Raw genomic sequence first — 26,748 nt, 5'->3', positions numbered from 1 at the left:
ATATCTGGTTTATTCTTATGTTGGCCCCAAAGGGCACTAGGACCAACCTTTGTGCCTCACCCCCCTGTTTTAGCACCATTTTGGATGCCTTAATTCATTACTGAGTAACCTAATAGAAAATCCACGATTTAGCAACTCAGAAATTGGTATTTTTAGGATATCTTTGTTGTGATTCTTATGTTTTCTGGGATTGTCCACGAAAGACAGGACCATAACTCTGAGAATTCTATTAAAAAACCCCCCAACAAACAAAGATTATTTATTTCTTTGCAAGGTTGGAGATTTCTTAAAAAAAACCCTACGATTTGCTTATTTTTCTTCTTAAAAAAACCAACAAAACCAAACCCTAAAGGCATGGATTTCTTCCAGTGCAGACTGTCTTTAAATATTTGCTTCCTGGAGTTTGTAATTGCTGGAAAGAAAGGAATTGTGTCTCGTGCCAGAGGCTTTGTGGACACAAACATACAAACACCCAGCCCAGCATTTATGGGACTGAGCCAAATTGTTAACGATGCTCAGCTGGAGAGCACAAACCAGTCATAGAATCAGAGAATCATAGAATCAGAAGGGTTGGAAGGGACCTTTGAGATCATCAAGTCCAACCCTTGTTCCAACACCACTGCAGTTGCTAGACCATGGCACTGATGCCACATCCAGTCTCTTTTTAAAAATCTCCAGGGATGGAGAATCCCCCACTTCCCTGGGCAGCCCATTCCAATGGCTGAGCACCCTCTCTGCAAAGAAATTCTTTCTAATATCCAACCTAAACCTCCCCTGGCACAGCTGAAGACTGAGCCCTCTTGTCTGACTGATCACTGCCTGGGAGAAGAGACCAACCCCCCCGGCTCCCCCCTCCTGTCAGGGAGTTGCAGAGAGTGAGGAGGTCTCCCCTGAGCCTCCTCCTCTCCAGGCTGAGCCCCCCCAGCTCCCTCAGCCTCTCCTCCCAGCACTTGTGCTCCAGTCCCTTCCCCAGCCTCGCTGCTCTTCTCTGCCCCTGCTCCAGCCCCTCCAGGGCCTTCCTGAGCTCAGGGCCCAGAGCTGGACACAGCACTCCAGGGGTGGCCTCCCCAGCGCCCAGCCCAGGGGCAGAATCACTTCCCTGGACCTGTTGGCCACACTGTTCCTGAGCCAGGCCAGGATCCATTGGCCTTCTTGCCCCCCTGGGCACACTCTGGCTCATGTTCAGCTTCCTGATCATAATTCCAGCTGCTCTCCAGGAATTTCATAGTGGAGGGTTCTTCACTCTTCTTCAGAGTGAAAAACGATGGGATTGGTACCTGGCTTTACCGGAGAAACAGAGCATGATTATTTTTGACAATTAAAGTAATTAACCACTGGAACAAAGTACCAGGAGTCCTCCACAACTGGAACATTTTTAATTAAGATGTGCCCTAATTGAACCCCGGGTATCAGGCTGGAAACGAGCACCGACTCAGGGAAATCCTGCAGCCAGTGTGACGAGGGGAGGCTGATTTAGGTGATTCCAAAAATCCCTTCTGGCCTTAAAATCTATTAATCTATCCCAGCAGTGAGTCACTGTATTCACAGAGACACAGAAAGTTGAACTATGAGCCTGAAATGAGCCTAAAAATCTTTAGGACACGCTTCTTACAAGCTGTAGGGATCTCAAAAATTGGAATTAAGCTTTGGAGAATCAACAATTGATGATGTAATGAAAGATAACTTTGTGGATGGTATTATGGAAGTATTATGGAAGTTTTGGGGATGTCCCATTCCTGGAAGTGTCCAAGTCCAGGTTGGAGCAACCTGGGATAGTGGAAGGTGTCGGGGTTGGAACTGGATGGTCTTGAAGGTCCCTTCCAACCCAAATAATTTTGTGGTTCCATAGAAATGTTCTCCATGTTCTTCTGGTGAAACCATAAATCCAAGGAATGTGAGGCTGTGAGGAATTGGAGCAGTGGGAATTTCTTGAAGAGAATTTGAATTCTGAGTGGAATCTTGTCAAGGAATCCTGTAAAAGTAAAGATTACAGGGGAATTCTGCAATTCCCGAGCATTTACCAGGATCTGTGCATGGAGAAGGAAGGAATTGCTGGCTGGGAGGGTGGGGAGGCCCTGGAATGGATTTCCCAGAGAAGCTGTGGCTGCCTCTGGATCCCTGGAAGTGTCCAAGGGCAGGTTGGAGCAACCTGGGATAGTGGAAGGTGTCAAGAGTTGCTATGTCTTGGTCCATTTTGTTGTTTCCAAGCTTCTTTCCCGGAATTCCCATCTTTAAATGGCTCTTTTATAAAGGACTTTTAAAATATATTTTTTTCCTTCTCCAGCATTTGAAATGTATTGTTATAATAAGCTTTTTGTGCTAATTATATCCATATATAATATATATATTTGTGCTGATTATATCCCTATATATTATATCCATTGTATGGGTGGCATAATATCCATTATATCCACATAGTCTGGTAGATAACAGAGCTGGTTTGCTGATCCTAAAATAGGAGTAAAGCCATTATTTTGGAATCTTTTCCCTCCATGCTTCTGTTGGTTGGTTCTCATTACTCTTACACTATTTGTAAGAAGAATGGTAAAAGAAATAAACTCTGTTTTCAGGTAAATCATATTAAATGGGCACATAGGTAGTTTTCTCCCCTTAAAATTAATTCATTAATTGTTTCTTAATAAATGAATTTATTGATTAAAAATAAATGTAAATTTATAAATAAATAAAAATAAGTGGGTTTGGAATGATTTCAACTATTTCCTGACGCGTTCCCAAGTGGCAAAACCTCGCCGAGACCTCAAAACGAAGAGCCCAAAGTTCCATCCAATTTTTAGATGAATTGCTGGACACTCCAAAGGGCAGAAATGCTCTTCATTCTCCCGTTTGCAGCTGGAAGTGGGGGAATTTAAGGATCTAAAGCTCTGCTCAGCGTGGAGAAAATGGAGTTTGGGTTCTTTTATTGGGGTGTTATCTGTGTTCAGGGGAGTTTGAGGGATCTTTAAGTGGTCGAATTGAAGAATTCTTCATAAATCACCACCTTCCTGGGGCAGAGTCACCAGGTTACATCCAGGAGAGGGGAAAAGGGCTGGAGGATTAAATCCAGATTAAATCCAGGTTCGTTATCCTGATCATTAAAATATTCCATACCTGCAACAAGCCTGGGAAAAAAAACTCTTCAACAAACCTCAGAACTGCAGGGGGAGCTTTAGAAAAAAAAAAGCTGTGAATGATCCTAAATGAAGAAATTATCCTAAATAAAGAAATGATCCTAAATGAAGAAATGATCCTAAATATGACATTATTCCTTTGGCAAAAGACACTCGGGGGTTTTTAACTCAAGGGGGGGTTTTTTTGGTGCCCTTTTTATGTTTAGGGCACCTCAAAGAGCCCTGATTTTTTTGTGATCATTAAAATATTCCACACCTGCAACAAACCTTGGGAAAAAACTCTTCAGCAAACCCCAGAACTTCAGGGGGAGCTTTAGAAAAAAAAAGCTGTGAATGGGAAGAAATGATCCTGAATGAAGAAATGATCCTAAATGAAGAAATGATCCTAAATACGACATTATTCCTTTGGCAAAAGACACTCGGGAGTCTTTAATGCAGGGTTGGTTTTTTTTGGTGCCGTTTTTACCTTTAGGGCACCTCAAAGAGCCCTGATTTTTTGTGATCATTAAAATATTCCACACCTGCAACAAGCCTTGGGAAAAAAACTCTTCAGCAAACCCCAGAACTGCAGAGAGAGCTTTAGAAAAAAATGAGGTTTTTTTGGTGCCGTTTTTACGTTTAGGGCACCTCAAAGAGCCCTGATTTTTTGTGAACATCTCGACAGACAGCTGAGGTGAGGAAGTGAGGATAAAAACCTTCCCACAGAGTGATAAAATTGCTCCTTATTTTCCTTTCTTGCAGCACTTTGCCTGACCTGGACTCTTCCTACCCCATGTTGGTGTTGGTGGGCCCCGTGTCCTGTGGGAAGAGGGAACTCACTCATAAGATCTGCAGGCAGTTCAACAATTTCTTCAGGTTCGGGTAAGTTTGCTCCCAAAAATTCCAAAGAACACCAAAAGAATTCCAGAGAGCTCCAGGCTGGAATTGCTGCTGGCTTGGGTTCTTTTTTTTCCCCCTCTAAAGAAGTTAAAACCGACAATAAAAATGTTTGTTCTGATGCGTTTTTAGCTCTTCCCGAGCCTCCATTGCCTGAAGTCATCAAATACTTCCTGGAAAAAAAAAAAAATTAGATTATCCTGGTGTTTTCAAAGGTGAACAGCAGACAAAAAAACCCCATAAAAATAAAAATGTGGCTTTTAGTGCTCCTTTTATTGAGCTTTTCTCTCTGTGCTCGCTGGTGCCCCTCAGACTGAGCAGCTGGTTGGATCTGGGTGCATTTCTCTTGATTTTGGGGATGTGCCTGCATATAAAACATCAAAATGCACCCAAAATCTGGGAAAGGTAGGAAATGCAGCTGCTGGATGAGTTTATTGGCCTGTGAGTAGAGTTATTAAAGAAAATAGCACCTTCCAGACTCCCCCACCTCCTGGAAACACTAATTGGCCCTGAATTCATGGAATCACAGAATCATAGAATCAGCTGGGTTGGAAGGGACCTCCGAGATCATCCAGTCCAACCCTTGATCCAACCCCACCGTGGTTCCCAGCCCATGGCACTGATGCCACATCCAGTCTGTCCTTAAACACCTCCAGGGACGGAGAATCCCCCACTTCCCTGGGCAGCCCATTCCAATGGCTGAGCACCCTCTCTGCAAAGAAATTCTTCCTGATATCCAACCTAAACCTCCCCTGGCACAGCTGAAGACCGAGCCCTCTTGTCTTGCTGATGGTTGCCTGGGAAAAGAGACCAACCCCCCCCGGCTCCCCCCTCCTGTCAGGGAGTTGCAGAGAGTGAGGAGGTCTCCCCTGAGCCTCCTCCTCTCCAGGCTGAGCCCCCCCAGCTCCCTCAGCCTCTCCTCCCAGCACTTGTGCTCCAGTCCCTTCCCCAGCCTCGCTGCTCTTCTCTGCCCCTGCTCCAGCCCCTCCAGGGCCTTCCTGAGCTCAGGGCCCAGAGCTGGACACAGCACTCCAGGGGTGGCCTCCCCAGTGCTGAGTCCAGGGGCAGAATCACTTCCTTGAACCTGTTGGCCACACTGTTCCTGAGCCAGGTCAGGATCCATTGGCCCTCTTGCCCTCCTGGCCACACTGGGGCTCCTCTTCAGCTCCCTGCCCAGCCCAACTCCCAGCTCCCTTCCTGCCTGGCTGCTCTCCAGCCCCTCTGGCCCAGCCTGCAGCTGCAGGGGCTTCTTGTGGCCAAAGGGCAGGACCCGGCCCTTGGCCTTGGGGAACCTCAGCCCCTTGCAATCAGCCCATGGATCCAGCCTGGCCAGGTCCCTCTGCAGAGCCCTCCTGCCTTCCAGCACATCAACACTCCCCCAGCTTAGTGTCATCTGCAAATTTGCTGATAATGGACTCAATCCCCTCATCTAAATCATCAATAAAGATATTAAACCGAATCGGGCCCAGCACTGATCCCTGGGGACACCACTAGTGACTGGATCCCAGCTGGATGCAGCTCCATCCCCACCACTCTCTGGGCCCAGCCCTCAGCCACTTCCTCACCCAGCACCATTATGAGCCTTGGGCTCCCTGGAAACTTCTCCTTTCCCAAGGGAATTCCAGCCTTGATGCCTAAAGGCTGAAAAATCGATGATTTTAATAATTTGAGGCCTAAAATGAGGCGGTGCAACATGTTCCTCTTCCTCCCACCCATTCCATTCTTCCCAGTTCCTGACTTTTCATAGGTCCTGTAGCACTCCCTGCTCTCTATTCCCGGGATATTGTCTCTCTTCTATATATTCCCAATTTCTTTTTATTGCCCTAATTTATCCATTCATTTTTAACCAGACTTTTTAAAGAAAGAGGTTGTGTGACTCTAAAAATATCTTTTTTTTTTTTTTGCCTTTCTTTAAAGCAACTCCTGTGTTTTTTTCCTGCTGGAAATTACAAATGAATCGGATGCCAATTGAAATTTTCTAAGTGTGTGTGTGTGTGTGTTTTTTTAAAGAGCATTGTTTTTATGCTTGTCTGTGTTTTATTTCCTAAAACTTTCATGCACGAGGAGGAAAATAAACGAAAAAAATTAAAAAAAAAAAAAAGGAGAGAGACAGAATCTTAACGGAGCAGAAAATTGCAACCATAAAGCAAAGTTGTATTTTAATTATTCAGGGGAGATTTAAAGCAATTTTATGGCTTGCACTTCTCCATTTCAAACATTCCTCTCATTAAAAATGTATTTCAGGCAAGACACTCTGGCAGTTGGAATGTAAACATGGCCTTGCAATTAAAAAAAAAAAAAAAAAGGTTGTAATGTAGAAAAAAGTGTTTTAAAAAAAGAAATTGGACCCTCAAACCATCTGGCTCAGCAGTGACCTTTAAAGCCGGATGTGTTCACGTTATCTTAGGGGAAAATCAAACCTTTGAAAAGGGGAATTTTCCAGAGTCCTGTGTGGAACTCCCTGTTCTCATGTGCTGATTGAAAAAAAAAGAAAAAAAAAGAAAAAAAAAAGAAAAAAAAGTGGCATCTTCTAAGGTTATCACAACAAAGATCTGTCAAGCTCTGCCTTGTACACTGAATTTCTTGATGGTTTCTTGAAGTAGAAACGAGGAGTAAAATATCATTGCCAAAGAGAACTGACCTAAAATATAATTTCCAAGTGAGCCACTGAATACTTGAGTCTAAAATTGCTCCCTGCATTCACTTGGCTGATTTTGGGGGGGTTTTTTTGGGTGGTTTTTTTAGTGGTCCATCCTGGTAGGAAGCTCATGGAGCTGAGCTTTATCCCGTGGGTAATTATTTCCCACTTAATCCCCCTGATTTCAGGATTGTTTCTCCCCTTACTCTTAGGAGATCTGCCTAAAGATTGGGCTTTATATTTGGGTTTTTAACCTCCCAGTTCAGCCCAAGTCCTGCTCTGGTTTTCCATATTTCAGATTTGTCTTTTATATCATCCCACGACCCCCCAGAGCCGGGGAAAAAAAATTGGATTTATCATTTCTCTGTTCCCAGGGTTCCTGTGACAGCTCCAGTTCAGACCTTGCTGGGCTGGGAGGGGGGGGATTTATAACCCAAATTTAATGTTATATTTAAACTTTTTCTCTTTGTTTTTATATTTATGGGTTAATCCTTCAAACATGCAGCATTAGTGGGTTGATTTGCACCTCTATTTCTCATATTTCTTCACTTCTTACAAATAAAATGAATTATGGGATCCTCCTTCCCCCCCCCTTCCCATATTCCACAGCTGCTTCTGTGATGGAAAACAGGTTATTTCTTTATTATCCCATATATTTTCCAGTCCCTGTCACACCACCAGGGGACCTTATTTTGGGGAAGAAAACAGGCTGGATTATTATTTCATCTCTCAAGAAGCATTTAAGGAAATGGTGGATACAGTAAGTACCTGCCTTTGGAGCCCATTTCCTGCTCCCAGAGTTGTCCAGGGCTGATTTATTTTATTTTTTTATCTGAAGTTTGGGTCTGTGTGTTCCATTCCAGAGCTGTGTTTTTCTATATCTATTTTTTATTTTATTTTTTTTCCAACATTTCCCAGCCACCCTGCAGGGAATTCTTTGCAAGTTTAACAAATTCCCCCTGAAGGAATATTTTGGTTTGTTTTGTTTTGTTTTGTTTTCTGCAGGATTTGTGCCTCCAGCTACTGTTTTCTGATGCTTTTTTTTTACTGTAAAACTTGGGCTTGAAAAGCCACAATGAGGGAGACAACAGAGCCTTAAACAGCTGCTCTGATCCTTAATAACAATTATCAAGGAGTTTAATTTTAAAAGCAAATAATTATAGATCTTTCCAGACATCCTGTGGGAACCAGAGTTGTGAGGTTTTTACCTTGGAAATGTCCTGGCCAATTCCAGTCCTTCCTTTTCTTTGGAATCTTCTATTTCCTATGGTTTGATGGATTATCAAAATAAGGATGTTCCCTGCTTTAGATTTTGCTTTCTCTGCAGCATCCATGAATATCCCATGAATTCTGGGATCCATCAGTAGGATCCTGGTGTTTTATTATCCATGGCCAAGGTGCAAACCCACATCTCTGCAAATTTTGGGCTCTCCTTGGCCTCGTTCTTGGTGATTTTAAACTCCAAGAAACTTTGTAGGGAGAGAAAGCAAAGCCCAGAGGGATTATTCTCGTTCAAGGAAATTGTTCCCCTTGAAATATTCCCCTTTGCATTATCCTTGGCTGTTTTGAATTCCAGGGGAAGTTTCTAGCAACCTACAAATACAGTGGCCACCACTATGGATTGGGAAGAGACACTTTGGAATCCATTGCCAGGGAGGGGCTCGGGACCTGCGTTCACTTGGAAATCGAGGTAGGAATTGACCTCCCGTGTCACCATTTGAGTGGGATCGGCGTCTTCTCCCAGGGAACGAGGGCCAGGACGAGAGGAAACGGCCTCAGGTCGTGCCAGGGGAGGTTTAGGTTGGATATTAGGGAAAAATTTCCTCATGGAAAGGGTGGTCGAGCGTTAAATCCCCCTGGAGGGATTTAAAATCCACGTGGATGTGGCGCTCGGGGAGGTGGTTTAATGGTGGCCTCGGCAGGCTGGACTTCATGATCTTCAAGGTCTTTTCCAACCCTGATAATTCCATGGTTTAGTCACATGGATTTTTCTGCTCTCCTTAAAATTTCTGGCCTGTTTTTTCCATCCTCAGCAGCCCCATCTCCCCTCCCATCTCCTCCCATCACCAGCCCTTCCCAGCACAGCATCCTCAGCTTTCCACCCGTCCACACCTCATTCCAGACCATCCACACCTCATTCCAGAGCTACAAATCCCCCCTAAAAGAAAGTCATCTTCGCTGCTGAAGCCTCAGAACTTCGGGCCTGAGGCAAAAATTTGGGCAGAACTGTCAAAAAACGTGATTTCTTGGAGGCTTTTCCCCCTCCCTGAGGTTTGTCAGGTGCAGGTGCACAGGTGGCAGGATCTCAGAAGTCCTGCTGGGGGGAAGAAACTGGGTCACAAAGTGTCAAAAACTCTCTCTTGGAGTCCCAAAAGCCCAAAGTTTTAAGCTAATTTTCTAATTAAGTATTTCTCATTATCTTAGATCAAACATTTACTGGCCCAGGGTTGAGGTGACACAAAAGGAAAGGCCCTTCCCTTCTGAATTCCTTCCACAAATTTACGCTCCATCTCTTTGAGATCCCAAAAATGAGAGACTTGTTTGAGATTCCAGAAGGAGAGACTCATTCCTAAGGGCCTGGAAAGTGCTACTGGAAAAAATAATAGAGATTTTTTTAAAAAAAAGAGCTGTAGGAGACTGCAGTGCTAACACAGGATCCTAAGCTGAGCATCCCCAACTTGAGCAATAAAATGATATTAAATTTCATTAATTGCAGGGTGATAATTTTATTGGTGAAAGGGATGATTTAAAACTAGTTTTTAGTTCAATTCCTGAGTGTTCACAAGGAGTTTTAGCCCCCTTTGGCCCAAATCAACCCGTGCACATCCACTGCTTTGCATATAAATGTAAAGATCTTTCCACAAATTTAAGCTCCATCTCTTTGAGATCCCAGAAATGAGAGACTTGTTTGAGATTCCAGAAGGAGAGACTCCTTCCTGAGGGCCTGGGATGTGAGACTGGAAAAAACAATAGAGATTTAAAAAAAAAAAGATGTAGGAGACTGCAGTGCTAACACAGGATCCTAAGCTGAGCATCCTCAACTAGGGGGAGACTTGAGCAAAAAAAATGATATTAAATTTCATTAATTGCAGGGTGATAATTTTATTGGTGAAAGGGATGATTGAAAACTAGTTTTTAGTTCAATCCCTCGATGTTCAGGAGGAGTTTGAGCCCCCTTTGGCCCAAATAAACCCGTGCACATCCACTGCTTTGCATATAAATGTACAAAACGAACAAGTAGCTCCTTGCTCAGATGATCAACAGTTTAATGCTGGCTCGAAGTGCCTGTTTCTTGGCTGATATTAAACAGCAAATTAATAACTTCATCCCTCTGTGTTTCCATTTCCTTTTTTTCCCCCCTCAGTTTTTGACAGGGCCGTGAATCACCCTCAGTTTTCACCGATCGAGACAGGCAGGGAGGGTGTTTGTTGTCTTGCCAGACAGAGCCTTAATGTCCAAGGGAAAGAAAAATAGGAGATTAAATATGATGGAATGGGGTGCCTTTTAAAGCTGTTGGTGCCCCACAGAGGAGATGTGTTATCAAGTAATTTAGGAGGGAGGATTTAATGGAACGTCGTGTTTATTCATGAGGGGGCTCGCCCAGTGACTCGTTGTAACTTTGGGTATTGCCAAAGCTACTCCCTCTAAAATTCCTTTGTCCTGGAAGTTTAAGGAATTACGCAGAGCCTTGTATCACCCTGGGCTCTGCTACACAGCTGAGAAACAATAACAGTGAGTTATGGGTGTGAGGAGAAGCTGCTGAGTCCATTATCTCGGAACCAAAGTGATTTAGCGCTGCTGCAAGAAATTTTAATTACGGTCCGTGGGCCGAGACTGAAAATTTAGAGCTGCTCCTTCCCCTTAATCTCGAGTTTATCTCTGGCTGCTAAAGGAGAGTGACACAAATTTGCCAAGTTAAATCTTGCTGAGGCTGCACTTGCAGCCAGTGAAGGGTTTTGTGGCGGGGGGAAACGTGTTTGCTGCGCTTTCCCTTCGCTCCTGGAGCCACCAAAACCTACCCAGCCAGGAATTTGGGATAAATGCAGAGCTGTCCTAAACTCAGCTCCCACTTCCAACAGTTTCAGGACCAAACCACTGTGTTTCTCTGCTTACTTTCCAAGGGTGTGAGGAGCTTGAAGTGCACCTACTTTAAACCCAAGTATGTCCTGGTGGTGCCCACGGACAAGGAGGAATATGAGACCCATCTGAGGAGGACAGGATTGTTCAGCAGGCCAGAGATTGAAGAGGCAGTTTCCAGAGTGGACATGTACCTCCAAATCAGCCAGGATTCCCCAGGATACTTTGATGCAGTCATCAACACGGGTGAGTTAATCCCTGGAGGTGATTTTTGTGACGGAGAAGGATCCTTTTCCAGTTCGTTCTGCACCTGCCCTTTTGGGGAGGTGATTTTTGGGGTCCACCCCACTGCTGGTGAAATCACTGTGCTACAAAATATGATATTTGTACTTATTGTCAAGGGCACACAGAGCTTACAATTTAAAGATGGTATTAAAAAAAGATAAGCCACTAATTGCAGAAGGACAATATTTTGGTGAGTGCAGAACCTGAGATGAATTTGAGGTTGTTTTCTTGAATGTGCTGTTTATGGAGATGAAGGGGTTTTTTCTCTCCCAAAGCTGGATAAGTTAAGAATGTATTTCTGTGTCAGACTTCTGTGATTTTGTCCTTGTCTTTGTCCTGATGAAAGGTTGGGTTATATTTTGCATCCTTTCCCTTTCTGCAGATGACTTGAATGAGGCATTCATGGAGCTGAGTCTCCTCATGAAGATGTTCCTGGACTTGGAGCTCCCTGCAGCCTCTGATGACATCCAGGACACCAGAAGCAGAGCAGGTACCACATCTGGGAACATGTTCCTCCTGGTTTTATCAGTAGAATGTTCCTACTTATTGTTAAAAGAATTGAAATCTGTGAATGAAGTGACCTGTGAGACCTGAAACCTCCTCGTGCTCCTCCGCCATGGGTTGATCCCTCCCTGGGATCTGAATCCTTGATGGATTTACATCCCTGAGGCAAGAAGATGCAGCAAGTGAGCTGCCTGACTCTTCTGAGGATGGTTTAGGGCTGAGGAGCTCCCAAATTCATCCCAAATGAGATCCATGTCCATGGTGGAGAGCTTTGTGTCCATCCAGCTGCTGAACAAGAGGAAAATGGGCTGGCACTGGGACCTTCCCTTACCCTCTTCCCCAGGATAGCAAGAATCCCAAAAAGCATGAAAATCAGGGTGCTAAAATGAGTGAAGACAACTTATAAATTCGCTCCAAGTGGTTTTGGGGCTGCAGGACAAGCCCAAATCATCTGCAGTGGGTTTAAAAGGAGCCTTTTAGCCTTTTAAAAGAGCCTCATGATCACCTCCAGCCAATCCAAGTGCTTGCTCTCATCCCTGTGATCGTGCAATCTGGATCAGGGAATGGTTCCATCCAAAAATTCATAGAATATCCTCAGTTGGAAGAGACCACAAGGATCCAGTCCAGCTTCTGGCCCTGCACAGACACCCCAAGAATCCCTCCCCTGTCCCACAGAGCGTTGTCCAAACCCTCCTGGAGCTCTGGCAGCCTTGGGGCCGTGCCCACTGTCCTGGGGAGCCTGGTCAGTGCCTCACAACACTTTGGATGAAGAACCTTTCCCTAAAATCCAGCCTAACCCTCCCCTGACACAGCTCCAGCCATTCCCTGGGTCCTGTCCCTGTCACAGGGATCAGGGATTGGAGCTGCCCCTCCTGAGGGAGCTGCAGACCCTGATGAGTCTCCCCTCAGTCTCCTCTTCTCCAGCTGAACAAGCCAAGTGCCCTCAGACACTCCTCATTAATATATTAATATATTAATGTATTAATATTCCTCCTTCCTATATTAATATACGGAAAACAAACAAATAAAAAATCCCCCAAAACTCCCAGCAACAACTTCCAGACAGGCCAATTCCTTGACCAAACTCCCCCTGCAGCAGCAGAAGGAGGGCTCAAGGAGGGAAAGGTGAGGGAGAAGAGTGGAGGAAGAAAGGAGGACTTCTCTTGTCACAGCTGGAATTTCTCCCACACAATTTCTCCCACAGCTGGGATGAAAGCAGAATATGAGCTCTAAAACACCACAGGAAAAAGAAACAAGGAGCAGAGATTTTGGCAGGAAGATGACCTGCAACGTGGACTCATTTTTGGGGTCTTTTTCCTCTAATTCCAGGGTTTTCCATGGTTTATGGCTGCCTTGGTCAGACCCATTGCAACCCAGAGCAGTGAATCAGGTTCCTTTGGGAACACAGAGCCAACATCCAGGACCTTGGTGTGGCTCAGGAAGCTGCAAATCCAAGCAGCTGAAAGAAAGGAGGGAAATATCACTGAAGGAGAGTGTAAAATTCATCAGCTCCTAATTTTGAGTCATTTTTTGTGTCCTGAAAGGATTCATAAATCCTGATTTCCCCGCGGACACGGAAAAAAAGCTGCTGCACGTTATGGTGGCATCTCAGAGCTCCAGCACTGAGGACCTTTCTGAGGAGTCTTATTTAACCTTAAACTAAGTAGGTTTTGTTTTCATTTCCAGAACTTCCTCGTTGGTTTAAAATGAGAATGATTCCCTTGCTTTATTTGCTGTAATATTGTGCTTTCTTGCCTTAAAAACTCTGCAGATGTTTTGGCCCGAAGGCAACAAAACCTTAAATGGATCATGAGGAAAGAAGGGGGAGGATTAAAGAGAAAATATTTTTAAATAACCCCAGTGTTTTTTAATATATGTGTGTTTATCTGAAGTGCTTTTAAAGGACTTTGTCTCCCTCAGCAGCTCTGACTTGTCACCAGTTACAGAAACCCCATTAACACCACGAGATCTGGGTAATTCTGCTGCCCATAAAGTAGCTTTTAAATTTACTACACACTATTAAATTCACTTGGAGCTTCATTTAGAGGTGTTTAAATAAGTTTAAATGTCCTATTTCTAGACATCCTCTGCCCTTATGGACTGTGGGAAATAATTTATGCTAAAAAACTTGCCCCCAGGTTGTCTTTAATGTGGACATTTTCAGTCAGACGGTGGCAGGGGGAAGATTGGTTGGGGGAGATTATGATGGGCTGTTAATTCTTTTTTGTAATGAACTGCTGTGCAAGAGCTTCTGTAAAAATACTGGGAGGAAATAGATAAGTTCTTCTTTTAAAAAGAAAAAACTTTTAATAGCAGAAGTGGAATTTTCCTTTCAGAGCTGATAATGTATTAACAGCTTTCATCCGTGGAATTCGGTGCTTTGGTAAAATCATGGAGTGGTTTGGGATGGAAGGGACCTTAAAGCCCATCCAGTTCCAACCCCTTTGCCATGGGGCAACAAGCTTTGCCCCTTGGGTGCTGCCCAGCACAGAGAGAAGGGGCCAGAGGTTGCCTGAAATCCCTCTTGGGATCTCCAGATGTCCAAGCCCAGGAGATCTTGAAAGGCTTCACTGAAGCCTTTTGGGCTTTGCTGGGTATCCAAATGACTAAAAACCATGTTTAGTGTCTTGACATGTCCCCCAGCACTGTTCAGGCACTGAGAGAAATATAAATCCATGGAATCTCTGCTCCTGGCAGGGAAGGAACTCCTGCACTGGGCAGAGCCAGGGATCAAATCCTCTCTGTGCAAACAGGAGAACAAAGAGGCCCCAGTTCCTTTGGATTTGTCACCAGAGGGGAAAACCAGTTTGAGAGTCAATTCTTAAAGCTGAGGAACAAACACCCCTGAGCTGGGAGAGATGGGAGATCATGGAATGGTTTGGGATGGAAGGGGCCTTAAAGATCATCCAGTTCCAACCCCAACACTTCCCACTATCCCAGGTTGCTCCATCCTGGTCTTGGACACTTCCAGGGATCCAGGGGCAGCCACAGCTTCTCTGGGCAACAAGATTTACCCCTTGGGTGCTGCCCAGCACAGAGAGAAGGGGTCAGAGGTTGCCTGAAATCCCTCTTGGGATCTCCAGATGTCCAAGCCCAGGAGATCTTGAAAGGTTTCACTGAAGCCTTTTGGGCTTTGCTGGGTATCCAAATGACTAAAAACCATGTTTAGTGTCTTGACATGTCCCCCAGCACTGTTCAGGCACTGAGAGAAATATAAATCCATGGAATCTCTGCTCCTGGCAGGGAAGGAACTCCTGCACTGGGCAGAGCCAGGGATCAAATCCTCTCTGTGCAAACAGGAGAACAAAGAGGCCCCAGTTCCTTTGGATTTGTCACCAGAGGGGAAAACCAGTTTGAGAGTCAATTCTTAAAGCTGAGGAACAAACACCCCTGAGCTGGGAGAGATGGGAGATCATGGAATGGTTTGGGATGGAAGGGAATTTAAAGATCATCCAGTTCCAACCCCAACACATTCCACTATCCCAAGTTGGTCCAACCTGGCCTTGGACACTTCCAGGTATCCAGGGGCAGCCACAGCTTCTCTGAGCAACCTGGGCCAGGGCCTCCCCACCCTCCCAGCCAGGAATTCCTTCCTGGTAGAAGGAATTCCTGCATACTGCCATGTCCCAATATTTATAAGACCATTTCTATGGCTTAATTTAATATTTAGATACCATTTTATAGACAGGATACATCCCAGCTTAAAGATTTATTTTTTTTTTCCAATTTGAAGTAGTTTTGGTTTTAAAAAAGGAGTTGGTTGTGCCTTGTTTGTGTTTCATGCCGGTGGTGCAAGTCCTTGGATCTCTGTTCCCAGAAATTCAGGGAAATAACAGGTGAGAAGGTGCCCTGTTCCAACTCCCCATGGCATTTTGAGAGCTCTTAGAAAGTGAAAACATCTAATTAGTTAGATTGTGATTAGCTCAGAGGACATGACTGAGGTGCAGGGACCTTAAATCCCATCTCATTCCAAACCCTGCCATGGGCAGGGACACCTCCCACTATCCCAGATTGCTCCAAGCCTCATCCAACCTGGCCTTGGACACTTCCAGGGATGGAAATTCACAATATTTTGGTGTCTTTTTTGTGTGAATCTTTGTGTCTTTTCCACCTCAGGCTCAAGAACTCAGCTGTTGTCCCCCGGTGGAGTGATTCGTTCTCCATCTGTCAGTGACCTCTTGGACTCTCCTACCAAAAAATATCCCAGAGCCTTCTTGGACATGAAGGCTGCACCTCCAGGCTCTGTGGTAAGGAATATTTCCTGGAACCTTTGATAGAAATGATCAGTTGTAGTCAAACCTCTCACTCTCTCCGGAGAAAAATGGCTCCTGTTCTCCGTCGGTCTTTCATTCCGACAATATTTCCTGGTTCCCGGAGTTAAAGGCAGATTGATGGGAATCACAGAGTCATGGAATGGTTTGGGTTGGAAAGGACCTTAAAGCCCACCCAGTGCCACCCCCTGCCATGGGCAGGGACAGCTTCCACTAGCCCAGGTTGCTCCAACCTGGCCTTGGACACTTCCAGGGATCCAGGGGCAGCCACAGCTTCTCTGGGCAATCTATGCCAGGGCCTCCTCATCTTCCCAGCCAGGAATTCCTTCCCAATATCCCATCTATCCCTGCCTTGTGGCAGTGGGAAGCCATTCCTTGTGTCCTGTCCTTCCAGGCCCTTGGGAATGAGGCAGGTGAATCAGACAAGAGCACAAGTGTAGCTTCTGCTCCATTTTACACCAGAATAAACCTGTTGATCCTAGTTCACTTCATCCACTCATTTACTGGTCTAATGGAGCTGAATTTCATCTCTCACTTCTACAAGATATGAAATGATCCTATTCCATGGAAATAGATGCAGTTATTAGGACAATGAGGGTTAATTATGCCATCCTGTGGCAGTGGAAAACACCTGGAGCTGAGCCTTTCCAAGTGTTGTGCCAGAGAAAACTGGGCTGGCTGAGGAAGAGTGTGGCAGCAGGAGCAGGGCAGGGCTTGTGCCCCTGGGCTGGGCGCTGGGGAGGCCACCCCTGGAGTGCTGTGTCCAGCTCTGGGCCCTGAGCTCAGCAAGGCCCTGGAGGGGCTGGAGCAGGGGCAGAGAAGAGCAGCGAGGCTGGGGAAGGGACTGGAGCACAAGTGCTGGGAGGAGAGGCTGAGGGAGCTGGGGGGGCTCAGCCTGGAGAGGAGGAGGCTCAGGGGAGACCTCCTCACTCTCTGCAACTCCCTGACAGGAGGGGGGAGACGGGGGGGGGTCGGGCTCTGCTCCAGGGAACCAGCAGGAGGACAAGAGGGCACGGCCTCGAGCTGTGCCAGGGCAGGGTCAGGTTGGACATCAGGAAGGAATGTTTTCCATGGAGAGTGCTCAGCCATTGGAATGGGCTGCCCAGGGAAGTGGTGGATTTTCCATCCCTGGAAGTGTTTAAGGTGAGACTGGATGTGGCATCAGTGCCATGGGCTGGGAACTATGGAGGTAGTGGATCAAGGGTTGGACTGAATGATCTCAGAGGTCCTTTCCAACCTGACTGATTCTATGATTCTGTGATTTCTATGATTCTATGATTTCTATGATTCTAATATTCACTTCTTGCAGTGTTGTGAGATTTTTTGGTCTCTCAAAGGAATTTAATTTTAAAAAATAAATATATTCTGCATTCTTAGAAGAAGTTGAGGTGGATATGAAGTGTGGTACCTGGTTATCCTCCAGGTTGATGGTCTCCAGCAGATCATGTTCCTGCAAGCCTCGTAAACTGGTTATTTTATTGCTGGACAGGTCCAGCTTCTGTAGAGTTTTCAAGCTCTCCAGCCAGTACAAGAGGGCACGGTCTCGAGCTGTGCCAGGGCAGGGGCAGGTTGGACATCAGGAGGGAATGTTTTCCATGGAGAGGGATCATCCATTGGAATGGGCTGCCCAGGGAAGTGGGGGATTCTCCATCCCTGGAGGTGTTTAAGGACAGACTGGATGTGGCATCAGTGCCATGGGCTGGGAACCACGGTGGGGTTGGATCAAGGGTTGGACTTGATGATCTCAGAGGGCTTTTCCAACCTGTCTGATTCTATAATTCTGTGATTCTATGATCAGTCTCAACGAAGGGCTTGGGTTTCAAATCACCTCGTTCAACTCCAGCTTCATCTCTCTCTCTCTTTTCCTCACTTTCCCCAAAGGAATTCCTTCTCCTTGCAGGCAGAGGGGCTGTTGGGGCTCTGGAGCAGATGTGTCTAATGCTCCTTTTTTTAGACAACAACAACAAGGGAAAGAGGAAAAGAAATATGAAAGCTCTGAAGCTGATTCCCTTCCAGGGCTCTGCTGTCACTCTACTGAGCGATGGCTTGGCAGCAATGACCTGCTGTCCAATTTATAACCACCTCTGATGGGCAGAATTAATGCTGGAGGTGGAGTGACAGCCCCCCCTTCTACCCCTCTTTTCCCAGGCTTTAAAAAAGCCATGGAGAAAGGTCTGCCTGGGAGATGGGTGGCAGAAATAGGGAAACTCCCATCTTTCATTTTTCTGAGTCGAAATGTCTCTTTTCACGCCGTGAACGACTCCAAACCTGTCACAAATGTTGTCCATTGTCACCTTTCCTCCATCCAAAGCTCTGTTGGTGGAAGCTGAGGGAGAAGCCAGACTATCCCTTCCCTTGGTGGCCCCAGAACTCGTTGATTTTTATTTTATTTCAAAATTTGACATTTTGCCAAGGCAGGGAGAAGCGGTTTAAGATGGAGGAGGCCATAATTTACCTCAGGTTTAACTTAACTTAGTGGCCACAAACCTCTTTTTATTCTATTATTCTCCTCTTTCAGTGCTGGTAATTCCTTTGTGTCGTTTACTGCATGAAGTTTTTATTAGATTTTTTTACAGGAAGCAAAAGCTTTTCAGTGTCAACCCAGTAAAATGTTCAAGGTGAACCACAGAATCCTCTTAGACCATATTTAATGAGAAGAATATAAATACATCTGTAGACTTTCAAGTAAAATTTTGGCTAAACTGTTAACATTTGAGGCTGGTTTTGGCACCCAAATAATGTGCTGTCACTGCAGTGCCCACATTCAACTCACGTCCTGAAGAACTGGGAAATAAAAAATACGAAGAAATTAATGTGAGTTATTCACGTGAGTTATCCAAGAGCAAAATAAGCAGCAGGATCTGCTGCTCAGGGATCTGATTCCTTGCAGTTCATCCCTTGTGGCCAGGCCAACCCTGCCCTAATTTTGGATGGCTGTAATTAACTGTGCAAGGTGTGAACAGGAAGGTTCTTACCTTAATCCACCCAGCAAAGGAAAAAAAAAAAGGTCAGAATTATATATTTAACAAAAAAAAAAGTGAAATTAAAAACAAGCTCAGTGAGGGAGATTTAGGATAAATAGTGAAGGAATTCACAATAATCACAATGTGAGCATTCACCTCTGTTACAGACATGATTAATTAATTCAACAGATTAAATTAATTGCCTTGATTTACTAATTGCCTTGATTTATTGATTGATAACTATCAATGGCTCTCGGCTGATAACGAGGCAGGATTTAATAACTCTGCCCTGTAATTTAAATTTTTTTTTAAGCACCTGTGGTGCTGGGAAGTTGGGAGGCATCAGAAGTGGTTTTCTGCAGGTTTTTCTTCCTGCCACGTTCTCGTGGAATCACAGAGTTGCTGAGGTTGGAAAAGATCTCCAAGGTCGTCGAGTCCAACCGTGTCCACCACAAAACCACCTCCTCAAGTGCCACATCCATGTGTTTTTTGAACACTTCCAGGGATGGGGACTCCACCCCTGCCCTGGGCAGCCTGTTCCTGTGCTGGACAACCCTTTCTGGGAAGAAATTATTCCTAATATCCAATTGAAACCTCCCCTGGCACAGCTTGAGGCTGTTCCCTCTCCTCCTGTCCCTTGTTCCTTGGGAGCAGAACCCAACTCCCCCTGGCTCCCCCCTCCTGTCAGGGACTTGCAGAGACTTTTTGACTCCTTTGTAGAAACTATTTTGACTGCTGTGAAGACATTGAAGCTTCACTGGAGGTCAAGAGCTTCATTATTCAAAAAATTTCATCAGTGAATCACATCCAGCACCTTTTTAATTATAATATTCCTCTGCCATTTCCCCAAAAATCTATAAATACACATGCTCTGGAATTTTAGCACATGAAAGGGCTGTCATAGCCACTTAAATCCCCACATTTGCTGTTGAATTGCTGTGTAAAGTTGGGCTCCTTTCTTTTCCAGGAAGAAGCTTCTTTCCGAAGACGTTTTTCCGTGGCACGTCAGGCCCTGTCATGGAAAGCACCTCCTGCCCCTCTCCAGCTGCTTCCCAGGTAACCCAGAGGGATCTCAGCCAACTTCCTTGGAATTCAAGTGAAAAAGAGCCTGTCTGAGGTTTCTTCTCCCCTGAATGATTAGAAACTGTCAGGGATTGCAGCTCTATTCCCTGCCACTTTTAAATCCCAAATAAATCACGGACCAACTTGGCTTTTGACTTGGGAGCGCACTGGGAATGGATGAGGCAGAGCCAGCCACGAGTAACTTGTCTAAAACCATGGAATTATTTGATGTGTCTTCTTAAAAAGAGAAGAAAAGGACCACTTTTTCTGGCAGCTCAGTCTCTGACGTGGTGGTTTTTTTCAGCAGTAATTAGTGGTGGAAGGTCCCAGTTCGTGTTTGCTGCAGTGAATCTTCTCTGTTTAAACAGAATTTCTGCAAGCTTCCTTGTTTTATTTTTTAATTTTTAATTTTTTAAAAATTTTTTTTAAAATTTTAGAAAAGTTTTTTTCTTTTTTTTTTTTATTTTTTAATTTTTGAAGTCCCATCCTGACTGCCCTGCTTCCTTTCCTTCCTCGCAGTCACAGCCCTGCAAAACCAGCTTAAAACTCTCTGAATCTCAATAGTTTTGAGCCCTTCTGCCTTCCCCTGGTGTAAACCTCCCTAATCTGAATTCTTCCTTCCTTGTTTTTCCTACCTGCCACGAAAAAGGCTCCCAGTGGGGACATTTAAAGCATCACAGAGGCCTCTAAATCAGCAAAATCCGAAGGAATAGAAAATTTCCCCCCTCTCAGGGCTGCCCAGTTGCCAGATGTGTTGATGAGAATCACTCCAGTGCCAGAGGCTGGAAATTAATTCTAAAAAATAAAAAGAAAGAAAGAAATGCATCATAATAATGCATTTTTCAAATCTTTACTGATTTTAAATGGTGTTGAAGTGAGAAATAAAAATGGAAATGGGTGTTTTCTTTTGCTGGAGGTGTTTTGGGGTTGATTCAGCTCTGCAACATGAACTGTTCTTCTGAGTCTGCTTTAGTTGTTTTTTTTTTGCTGCCTTCATTCTACAATTCTCATTCCTTTGGAAGCTGATTTTGGGAGGTAAGCTGGGGCAGGTGAGAGAAAAATCCTGTCACCCCCAATCAGCATTTCCAATGCCTGGCCTGGAGGGATGGATGCAGAGGAGACAACACCCCATTCCAAGCAAGAATTTAAGTCAAAAAATATCATAAATATGAATGTTATCAAATAGCTGAAATTCTGAGAGAAAAGCCTGGAATGCAGGAATTAGCAAGAGAACCTGGAAGGTCAGGTAGGGCAGTCCAGGAGCTTTTGGAGTGTCTTTGTTTTTACAGAATTAACTTTTGAATTCCTATCAGAGAGGGGTTTCACCTTGGAAAACTCACACGGGATTTGATGGATCTTTCTTTTAATATGGAATTATGGGCCTGGGTCAGGAGCAGCTCCAAAGCTCACTGCATGTCCTCCCTCTCAGCTGTGGTGGCCACCTTTGTGCACACTCTGAGTCCTTGGTGATGTGATTTCCTTTGGCTCTGCTCAAGATCCCAGCCAGGAATTTGTGCATGGATTGGGTGGCTCAGCTGGTAAATTCATGATTTCATTGTTTGTAGCAATATTAGCAGCAGCATCCAGCTAATTTGGAGAGAGGTAGAGTGTTATCTTCTCTTATCCCTTTCCACGGTTCTTAATTATATATCTAATATATTTTATATTTCTCTGTGTCTCTGCTTAGTAAATTCAGTGGTATTACTACAAATCAACTCGAATTAGTAAATTAACTCTCAAAATTGACCACTTTCAGAGTATTTCCAGGTATGGAAGGCCCAGTTGTGGATCCAGGTGTGGCTGCCCCATCCCTGGAAGTGTCTAAGGCCGGGTTGGAAAGGACTTGGAGCAATCTGGGCTAGTGGAAGCTGTCCCTGCCCATGGCAGGGGGGTGGCACTGGATCATCTTTAAGGTCCTTTCCAACCCAAACCATCCTGTGATTCCATGATTTCAGGTGTCCCTACAACACATGCTGGCACAGAAGGCACTATATCATGCGTGGGAGGCACAATTATCTCCACATAAATTGCTCAAAAATGGCATTAATCTTGTTTCAGGCCGTGTTGGCTCAGCAATCCCAGGCACACATCTCACATCTCGATCCATCTTAGTTTTGGTGCATCCCAGGTTCCTCTCTCCTCTGGAATATCCATGTTTGAAGTTATTTTTCTTTTATCTTTCTTTTCTTGGGAGCATTTTAGTTCTGCTTTTACTTTGCTACAGCCTGGCTTCAGTTATTCCAATATAAATCCTCATTTTTCCTCTGAAATTCCAGTGAGATCTGAATTGAGTGAAGACATGGACTTGTGAGTGGGAGAAGCAAAGTGTGTAGAGACACTGGCAGAGTTTTCCAGAGAAGCTGTGGCTGTCCCTGGATTCCTGGAAGTGTCCAAGGCCAGGTTGGAGCAACGTGGGCTAATGGAAGGTGTCCCTGCCCATGGCAGGGGATAGCACTGGATCATCTTTAAGGTCCCTTCCCACCCAAACCGTTGTGATTCCCACTCAAAAAAAAAAAATCACAATGGGTTGGGTGAGAAAGGACCTAAAAATTCTCCCCCTGGGAAGTGACATTTTGGACCAAAGTGGGACAAACGGAGAGAAGAAAGTTCATTAAAGTGGATTAATTTCAAATTTTACTGGGAAATAAAAGAGGAAGGTCAGTCCTTGCCGTGTTTGATGGAGGTGGAACAGAGTGAAACTTTATTCCTTGCAGGAGATCTGAAGCAAAACAAGACAAGAACTCTAAAAAGTAGGTTATCATTAAAAAGAACAAATTCATGAATTATACAGGTAAAAGAATATATATATTTTTAGCACATAGAAATGCCAACATGATCAGCTGCAAGCTTCTGCAAAGTCTTGCTTGAATTGAAGATTTTTTTTTTTAGCTGTTGGACTGGATTTTAATTGCAGGAACTCTGTGAGCAGCACCATTAGAGTGGTTTTACTGAGGACTTTTATCCTGATTTCTGTGATTGAAAAGAACTATCAGTGCAAAGTAGATTTTTTGTGTGTGTCCAGGCAATTTTTTCATGTAATTAGGAAGATTTTAGTGACTTCAGTATTTCTTCAGTGGCAGTTTTGGCTCATCCACACTCCCTCCTTCCTTTTCTTCCACTGCCCCTGCTTAGTGAGGAATTGAATGAAGCCACAGATCAGGTTTTGCCAAACAAAAAGGTTATTTTTTTTGCAGCCAAACCGAATTTCCTCACTCTCTGAAAAGCCCCTTGTGCTGGGAGTGCAAAGAGGTGACTGTGATCAGAAGTCACAGAGGCCAGAGAACCCTATTTCAGTTAAGAGGGAATCAAAATTCTATTTAATATATAAAAACTGATGCCAAAAATAATATATGCAAAAAAAGTTCCTAAACTACTCCAAGTTTTGCCTTTCTTGTGTATCTATAAATATTAAGATTAATCTCCTCATGACATATTTTAATCCCAAACCGAAAAATACTCATTTTTTTCCTGAGCCTGCGCTCGAAATTTTGAAGCGGTGTCACGCAAGAATCCAACTTATTTTATTTATTGCTACCCTGCAGGGTTATCTCCATAAATTTACCTTCCTAAATCCAAATGACTGAAAAGCTGGCCTCTTTTCTTTCCTGCCTCTGGCTGTGTGCAGGTGTAATTAAAGTGATTTTGATGTCTCTTTGCCTCATGGAACTCTCAGGGTTTGTTCTGAGGAATCTCAGGAGCTGTCTGTGCGTCTGAGGGTAATAAATAAGGCCCTGGGTTGAAGTTACAGTCACATCAGGCCTTTAGCTCATGATTAATTTCTTGATTTCTTCTAAATGTTGCTGAAAGAGCTTATAATTAAAACAATTTTTAAATCTCTTTGCCTCATGGAACGTCAGGGTTTGCTCTGAGGGCTATCGGGAGCTGTCTGAGTGTCTGAGGGTAATAAATAAGGCCTTGGGTTGAAGTTACAGTCACATCAGGCCTTTAGTTCATGATGAATCTCTTGATTTCTTCTAAATGTTGCTGAAGGAGTTTGTAATTAAAGTGATTTTGATGTCTCTGCCTCATGGAATGTCAGGGTTTGTTCTGAAGAGTCTCAGGAGAAGTTTGGGCATCTGAGGGTAATAAATAAGGCCTTGAGTTGAAGTAACAGTCACATCAGGCCTTTAGTTCATGATTAATCTCTTGATTTCTTCTAAATGTTGCTGAAAGAGCTTGTAATTAAAACAATTTTTAAGTCTCTTTGCCTCATGGAACATCGGGGTTCGTTCTGAGGGCTCCCAGGAGCTGTCCAGGTGTCTGAGGGTAATAAATAAGGCCTTGGGTTGAAGTTACAGTCACATCAGGCCCTTACCTAATGATGAATCTCTTGATTTTTTCTGCATGTTGCTGAAAGAGGTTATAATGAAAGTAATTTTTAAGTCTCTTTGCCTCATGGAACATCAGGGTTTGTTCTGAAGAATCTCAGGAGCTGTCTGGGTGTCTGAGGGTAGTAAATAAGGCCTTGGGTTGAAGTTACAGTCACATCAGGCCTTTAGTTCATGATTAATTTCTTGATTTCTTCTAAATGTTGCTGAAAGAGTTTGTAATTAAAGTGATTTGGATGTCTCTGCCTCATGGAACATCAGGGTTTGCTCTGAGGAATCTCAGGAGCTGTCTGGACGTCTGAGGGTAATAAATAAGGCCTTGGGTTGAAGTTACAGTCACATCAGGCCTTTAGTTCGTGATTAATTTCTTGATTTCTTCTAAATGTTGCTGAAAGAGCTGGAGTGAGCAAGAGCAGCAGCACTGAGAGGAGGATTTATAGCGTCAAGTCTTGCTTTTCTGAGTTGGAGGGAATTCTGACCCTTTCCCGTTTCCCTGGAGCTCCTGGTCCCTGGAGTTGAGGCTCCTCAGGTTGGGTTTCCTTGCTGTGAGCAGAAGATTTTCATGAGTTTGTCTTGAAGGTCCTTTTGTCTTGTCACCCTCTTGACTTCAATGTGATTTTGCTTTTCAGTTTTGGAATTCTGGAGTCGTGGATTCACAGAATCCTTAAGGTTGGAAAAGACCTCGGAGATCACGGAGTCCAACCTTTAACCGGCGCTGTCGCCCTCACACCTAAGCCATGTCCCAAAGTGCCACATCCACAGGGATTTTAAACCCCTCCAGGGATGGGGACTCCACCCCTTCCCTGGGCAGCCTGTGACAACCCTTCCAATGAAGAAATTTTCCCTAATATTCAATCTAAAATTCATCCTGGCACAACTTGAGGCCACTTCCTCTCATCCTGTCGTGACTTGTCTTGGAAGTATTTACTTAGTTCACTGAACACAGAGACAACTTCTAAACATCTCCAGCCAGACACCAAGAGCACCAAATTCCCCCCAAATATGAGGATCATGGAATTATTAAGGTTGGAAAAGGCCTCTGAGGTCATTAAGACCGAGCGTTAACCCGGCCCTGCAAAGCCCAAACCCGTGTCCTTAAGTGCCACATCCACACCTTGTTTGAACATTTCCAGGGATGGTGATTCCATCACGGCCCTGGGCAGCCCCTTCCAATGGCTGACCACCCTTTCCATGAGGAAATCTTCCCTAATATCCAATTTGAACCTCCCCTGGCACAGCTGGAGGCTGTTCCCTCTCCTCCTGTCCCTTGTTCCCTGGGAGCAGAGCCCGACCTCCCGCTGGCTCCCCCCTCCTGTCAGGGACTTGCAGAGCCAGAAGGTCCCCCCTGATCCCTCTTTTCTCCAGGCTGAGCCCCCCCAGCTCCCTCAGGAGTTCTCCAGCCCCTTCCCAGCTCCCTTCCCTTCCCTGCACACGCTCCAGCCCCTCCATGTTCTTCCTGAATTGAGGGACCCCAAACTGGACACAGCATTCCAGGTGTGCCCTCCCCAGTGCCCTCTGCCCTGTGCCCACACTGGGGCTGCCACATGAATCCATGTTTTTCTTACCTCTCAGACATGACTTCTTTGCAGAGATATCTCCTTTTTTTACCCCTTTTTATATCTTATTTTTGTTTCTAAGATGCGAATTTCCAGCTGAACAAACACCAGTTTGTTGCTTGACAGTGAAACAATAACAGCTTGAGGCCTTGCAGCAGGGGAGCTTTATTTATTAGGTATTATTAATAAGAAGGAACTAAAGAAAGGGAAAATTTAAGATATAGAGTAGAAAAACCTTGCCTGCAACGAGCAGTGGGTTGGGACAGGGTCTGATTTCTTAGTGGCACTGGGGTATTTGTTACCTTAAAGGCCTTTGGGCCTTTAATCTAATTGGGTTTGGCTTGGAAAGACCTTCAAGATCATCCATTTCCACCCCCTGCCATGGGCTGGAATGGATTTCCCAGAGAAGCTGTGGCTGCTTCTGGATTCCTGGAAGTGTCCAAGGCCAGGTTGGAGCAAGCTGGGATGGTGGAAGGTGTCCCTGCCCATGGGTACCTCTCCTGCTGTATTTAAACACCTATTTAATGTATCATAAATACATCTATCAATGCACATTTATGCATTTAAATCCCACACCGTGTACTTTCACCTGGATGTTCTCACACCTCGTAAAAATCACTGTTAAACAACCTCCCATAATAACCTAAATAACCTGCTTTTCACATTAAATCAGAGCAATGAGAAATGCTGAGGGTCTTTATAAGCTCCCACCCCATGCCTTTTTTCTGTTCAGGAGAATTCTTAGCTAACCTTGCTGTCCTAAAATTCCTTCTTTAAAAGCACCAAACCTACCTTGTGAAAAAATCTACGCTTTCTCATCACTTATTAAGGCCTCCTAAATTTAGACAACGCTCTAAATCTGTACTTTTTTTGTGATGTGAGAGCCAACAGCTCTTTGATTATTTCTAAAAAAAAAAACCCAAAACTAATGCTTTCTTCACCTATATTTATAACCTCTGATTTTAGGTTCTTCTGGTGTTTTTAACTATCTGGGAATTGAAGGGGAGCGATAAAATTAAGATTAAAAGGTGCCTTTTCCACGTTTGGCAAAAAACAAAAT

The 26,748-nt window shown here is 44.5% G+C and overlaps 1 protein-coding gene across 1 annotated transcript in view; it reads left to right on the top strand.

Annotated features, from left to right (window-relative positions):
- The window catches only part of LOC116786584 (leucine-rich repeat and guanylate kinase domain-containing protein-like), a 49,601-nt gene that overhangs the window by 19,648 nt on the left and 3,205 nt on the right, over window positions 1–26,748 (top strand). Inside the window, exons 11-17 of the mRNA XM_032687275.1 lie at window positions 3,870–3,989; window positions 7,306–7,402; window positions 8,219–8,332; window positions 10,764–10,965; window positions 11,387–11,494; window positions 15,625–15,755; window positions 19,710–19,798. Of these exons, the coding sequence (XP_032543166.1) occupies window positions 3,870–3,989; window positions 7,306–7,402; window positions 8,219–8,332; window positions 10,764–10,965; window positions 11,387–11,494; window positions 15,625–15,755; window positions 19,710–19,798 (861 nt within the window). The remainder of the gene's footprint in view (window positions 1–3,869; window positions 3,990–7,305; window positions 7,403–8,218; window positions 8,333–10,763; window positions 10,966–11,386; window positions 11,495–15,624; window positions 15,756–19,709; window positions 19,799–26,748) is intronic.

This window comes from Chiroxiphia lanceolata, chromosome 5 (assembly GCF_009829145.1).
Source record: "Chiroxiphia lanceolata isolate bChiLan1 chromosome 5, bChiLan1.pri, whole genome shotgun sequence".
Classification (NCBI taxonomy): domain Eukaryota; kingdom Metazoa; phylum Chordata; class Aves; order Passeriformes; family Pipridae; genus Chiroxiphia; species Chiroxiphia lanceolata.
The sequence above is the reverse complement of the archived record's forward strand: the minus strand, read 5'-3'. Positions and strand labels throughout refer to the sequence as shown.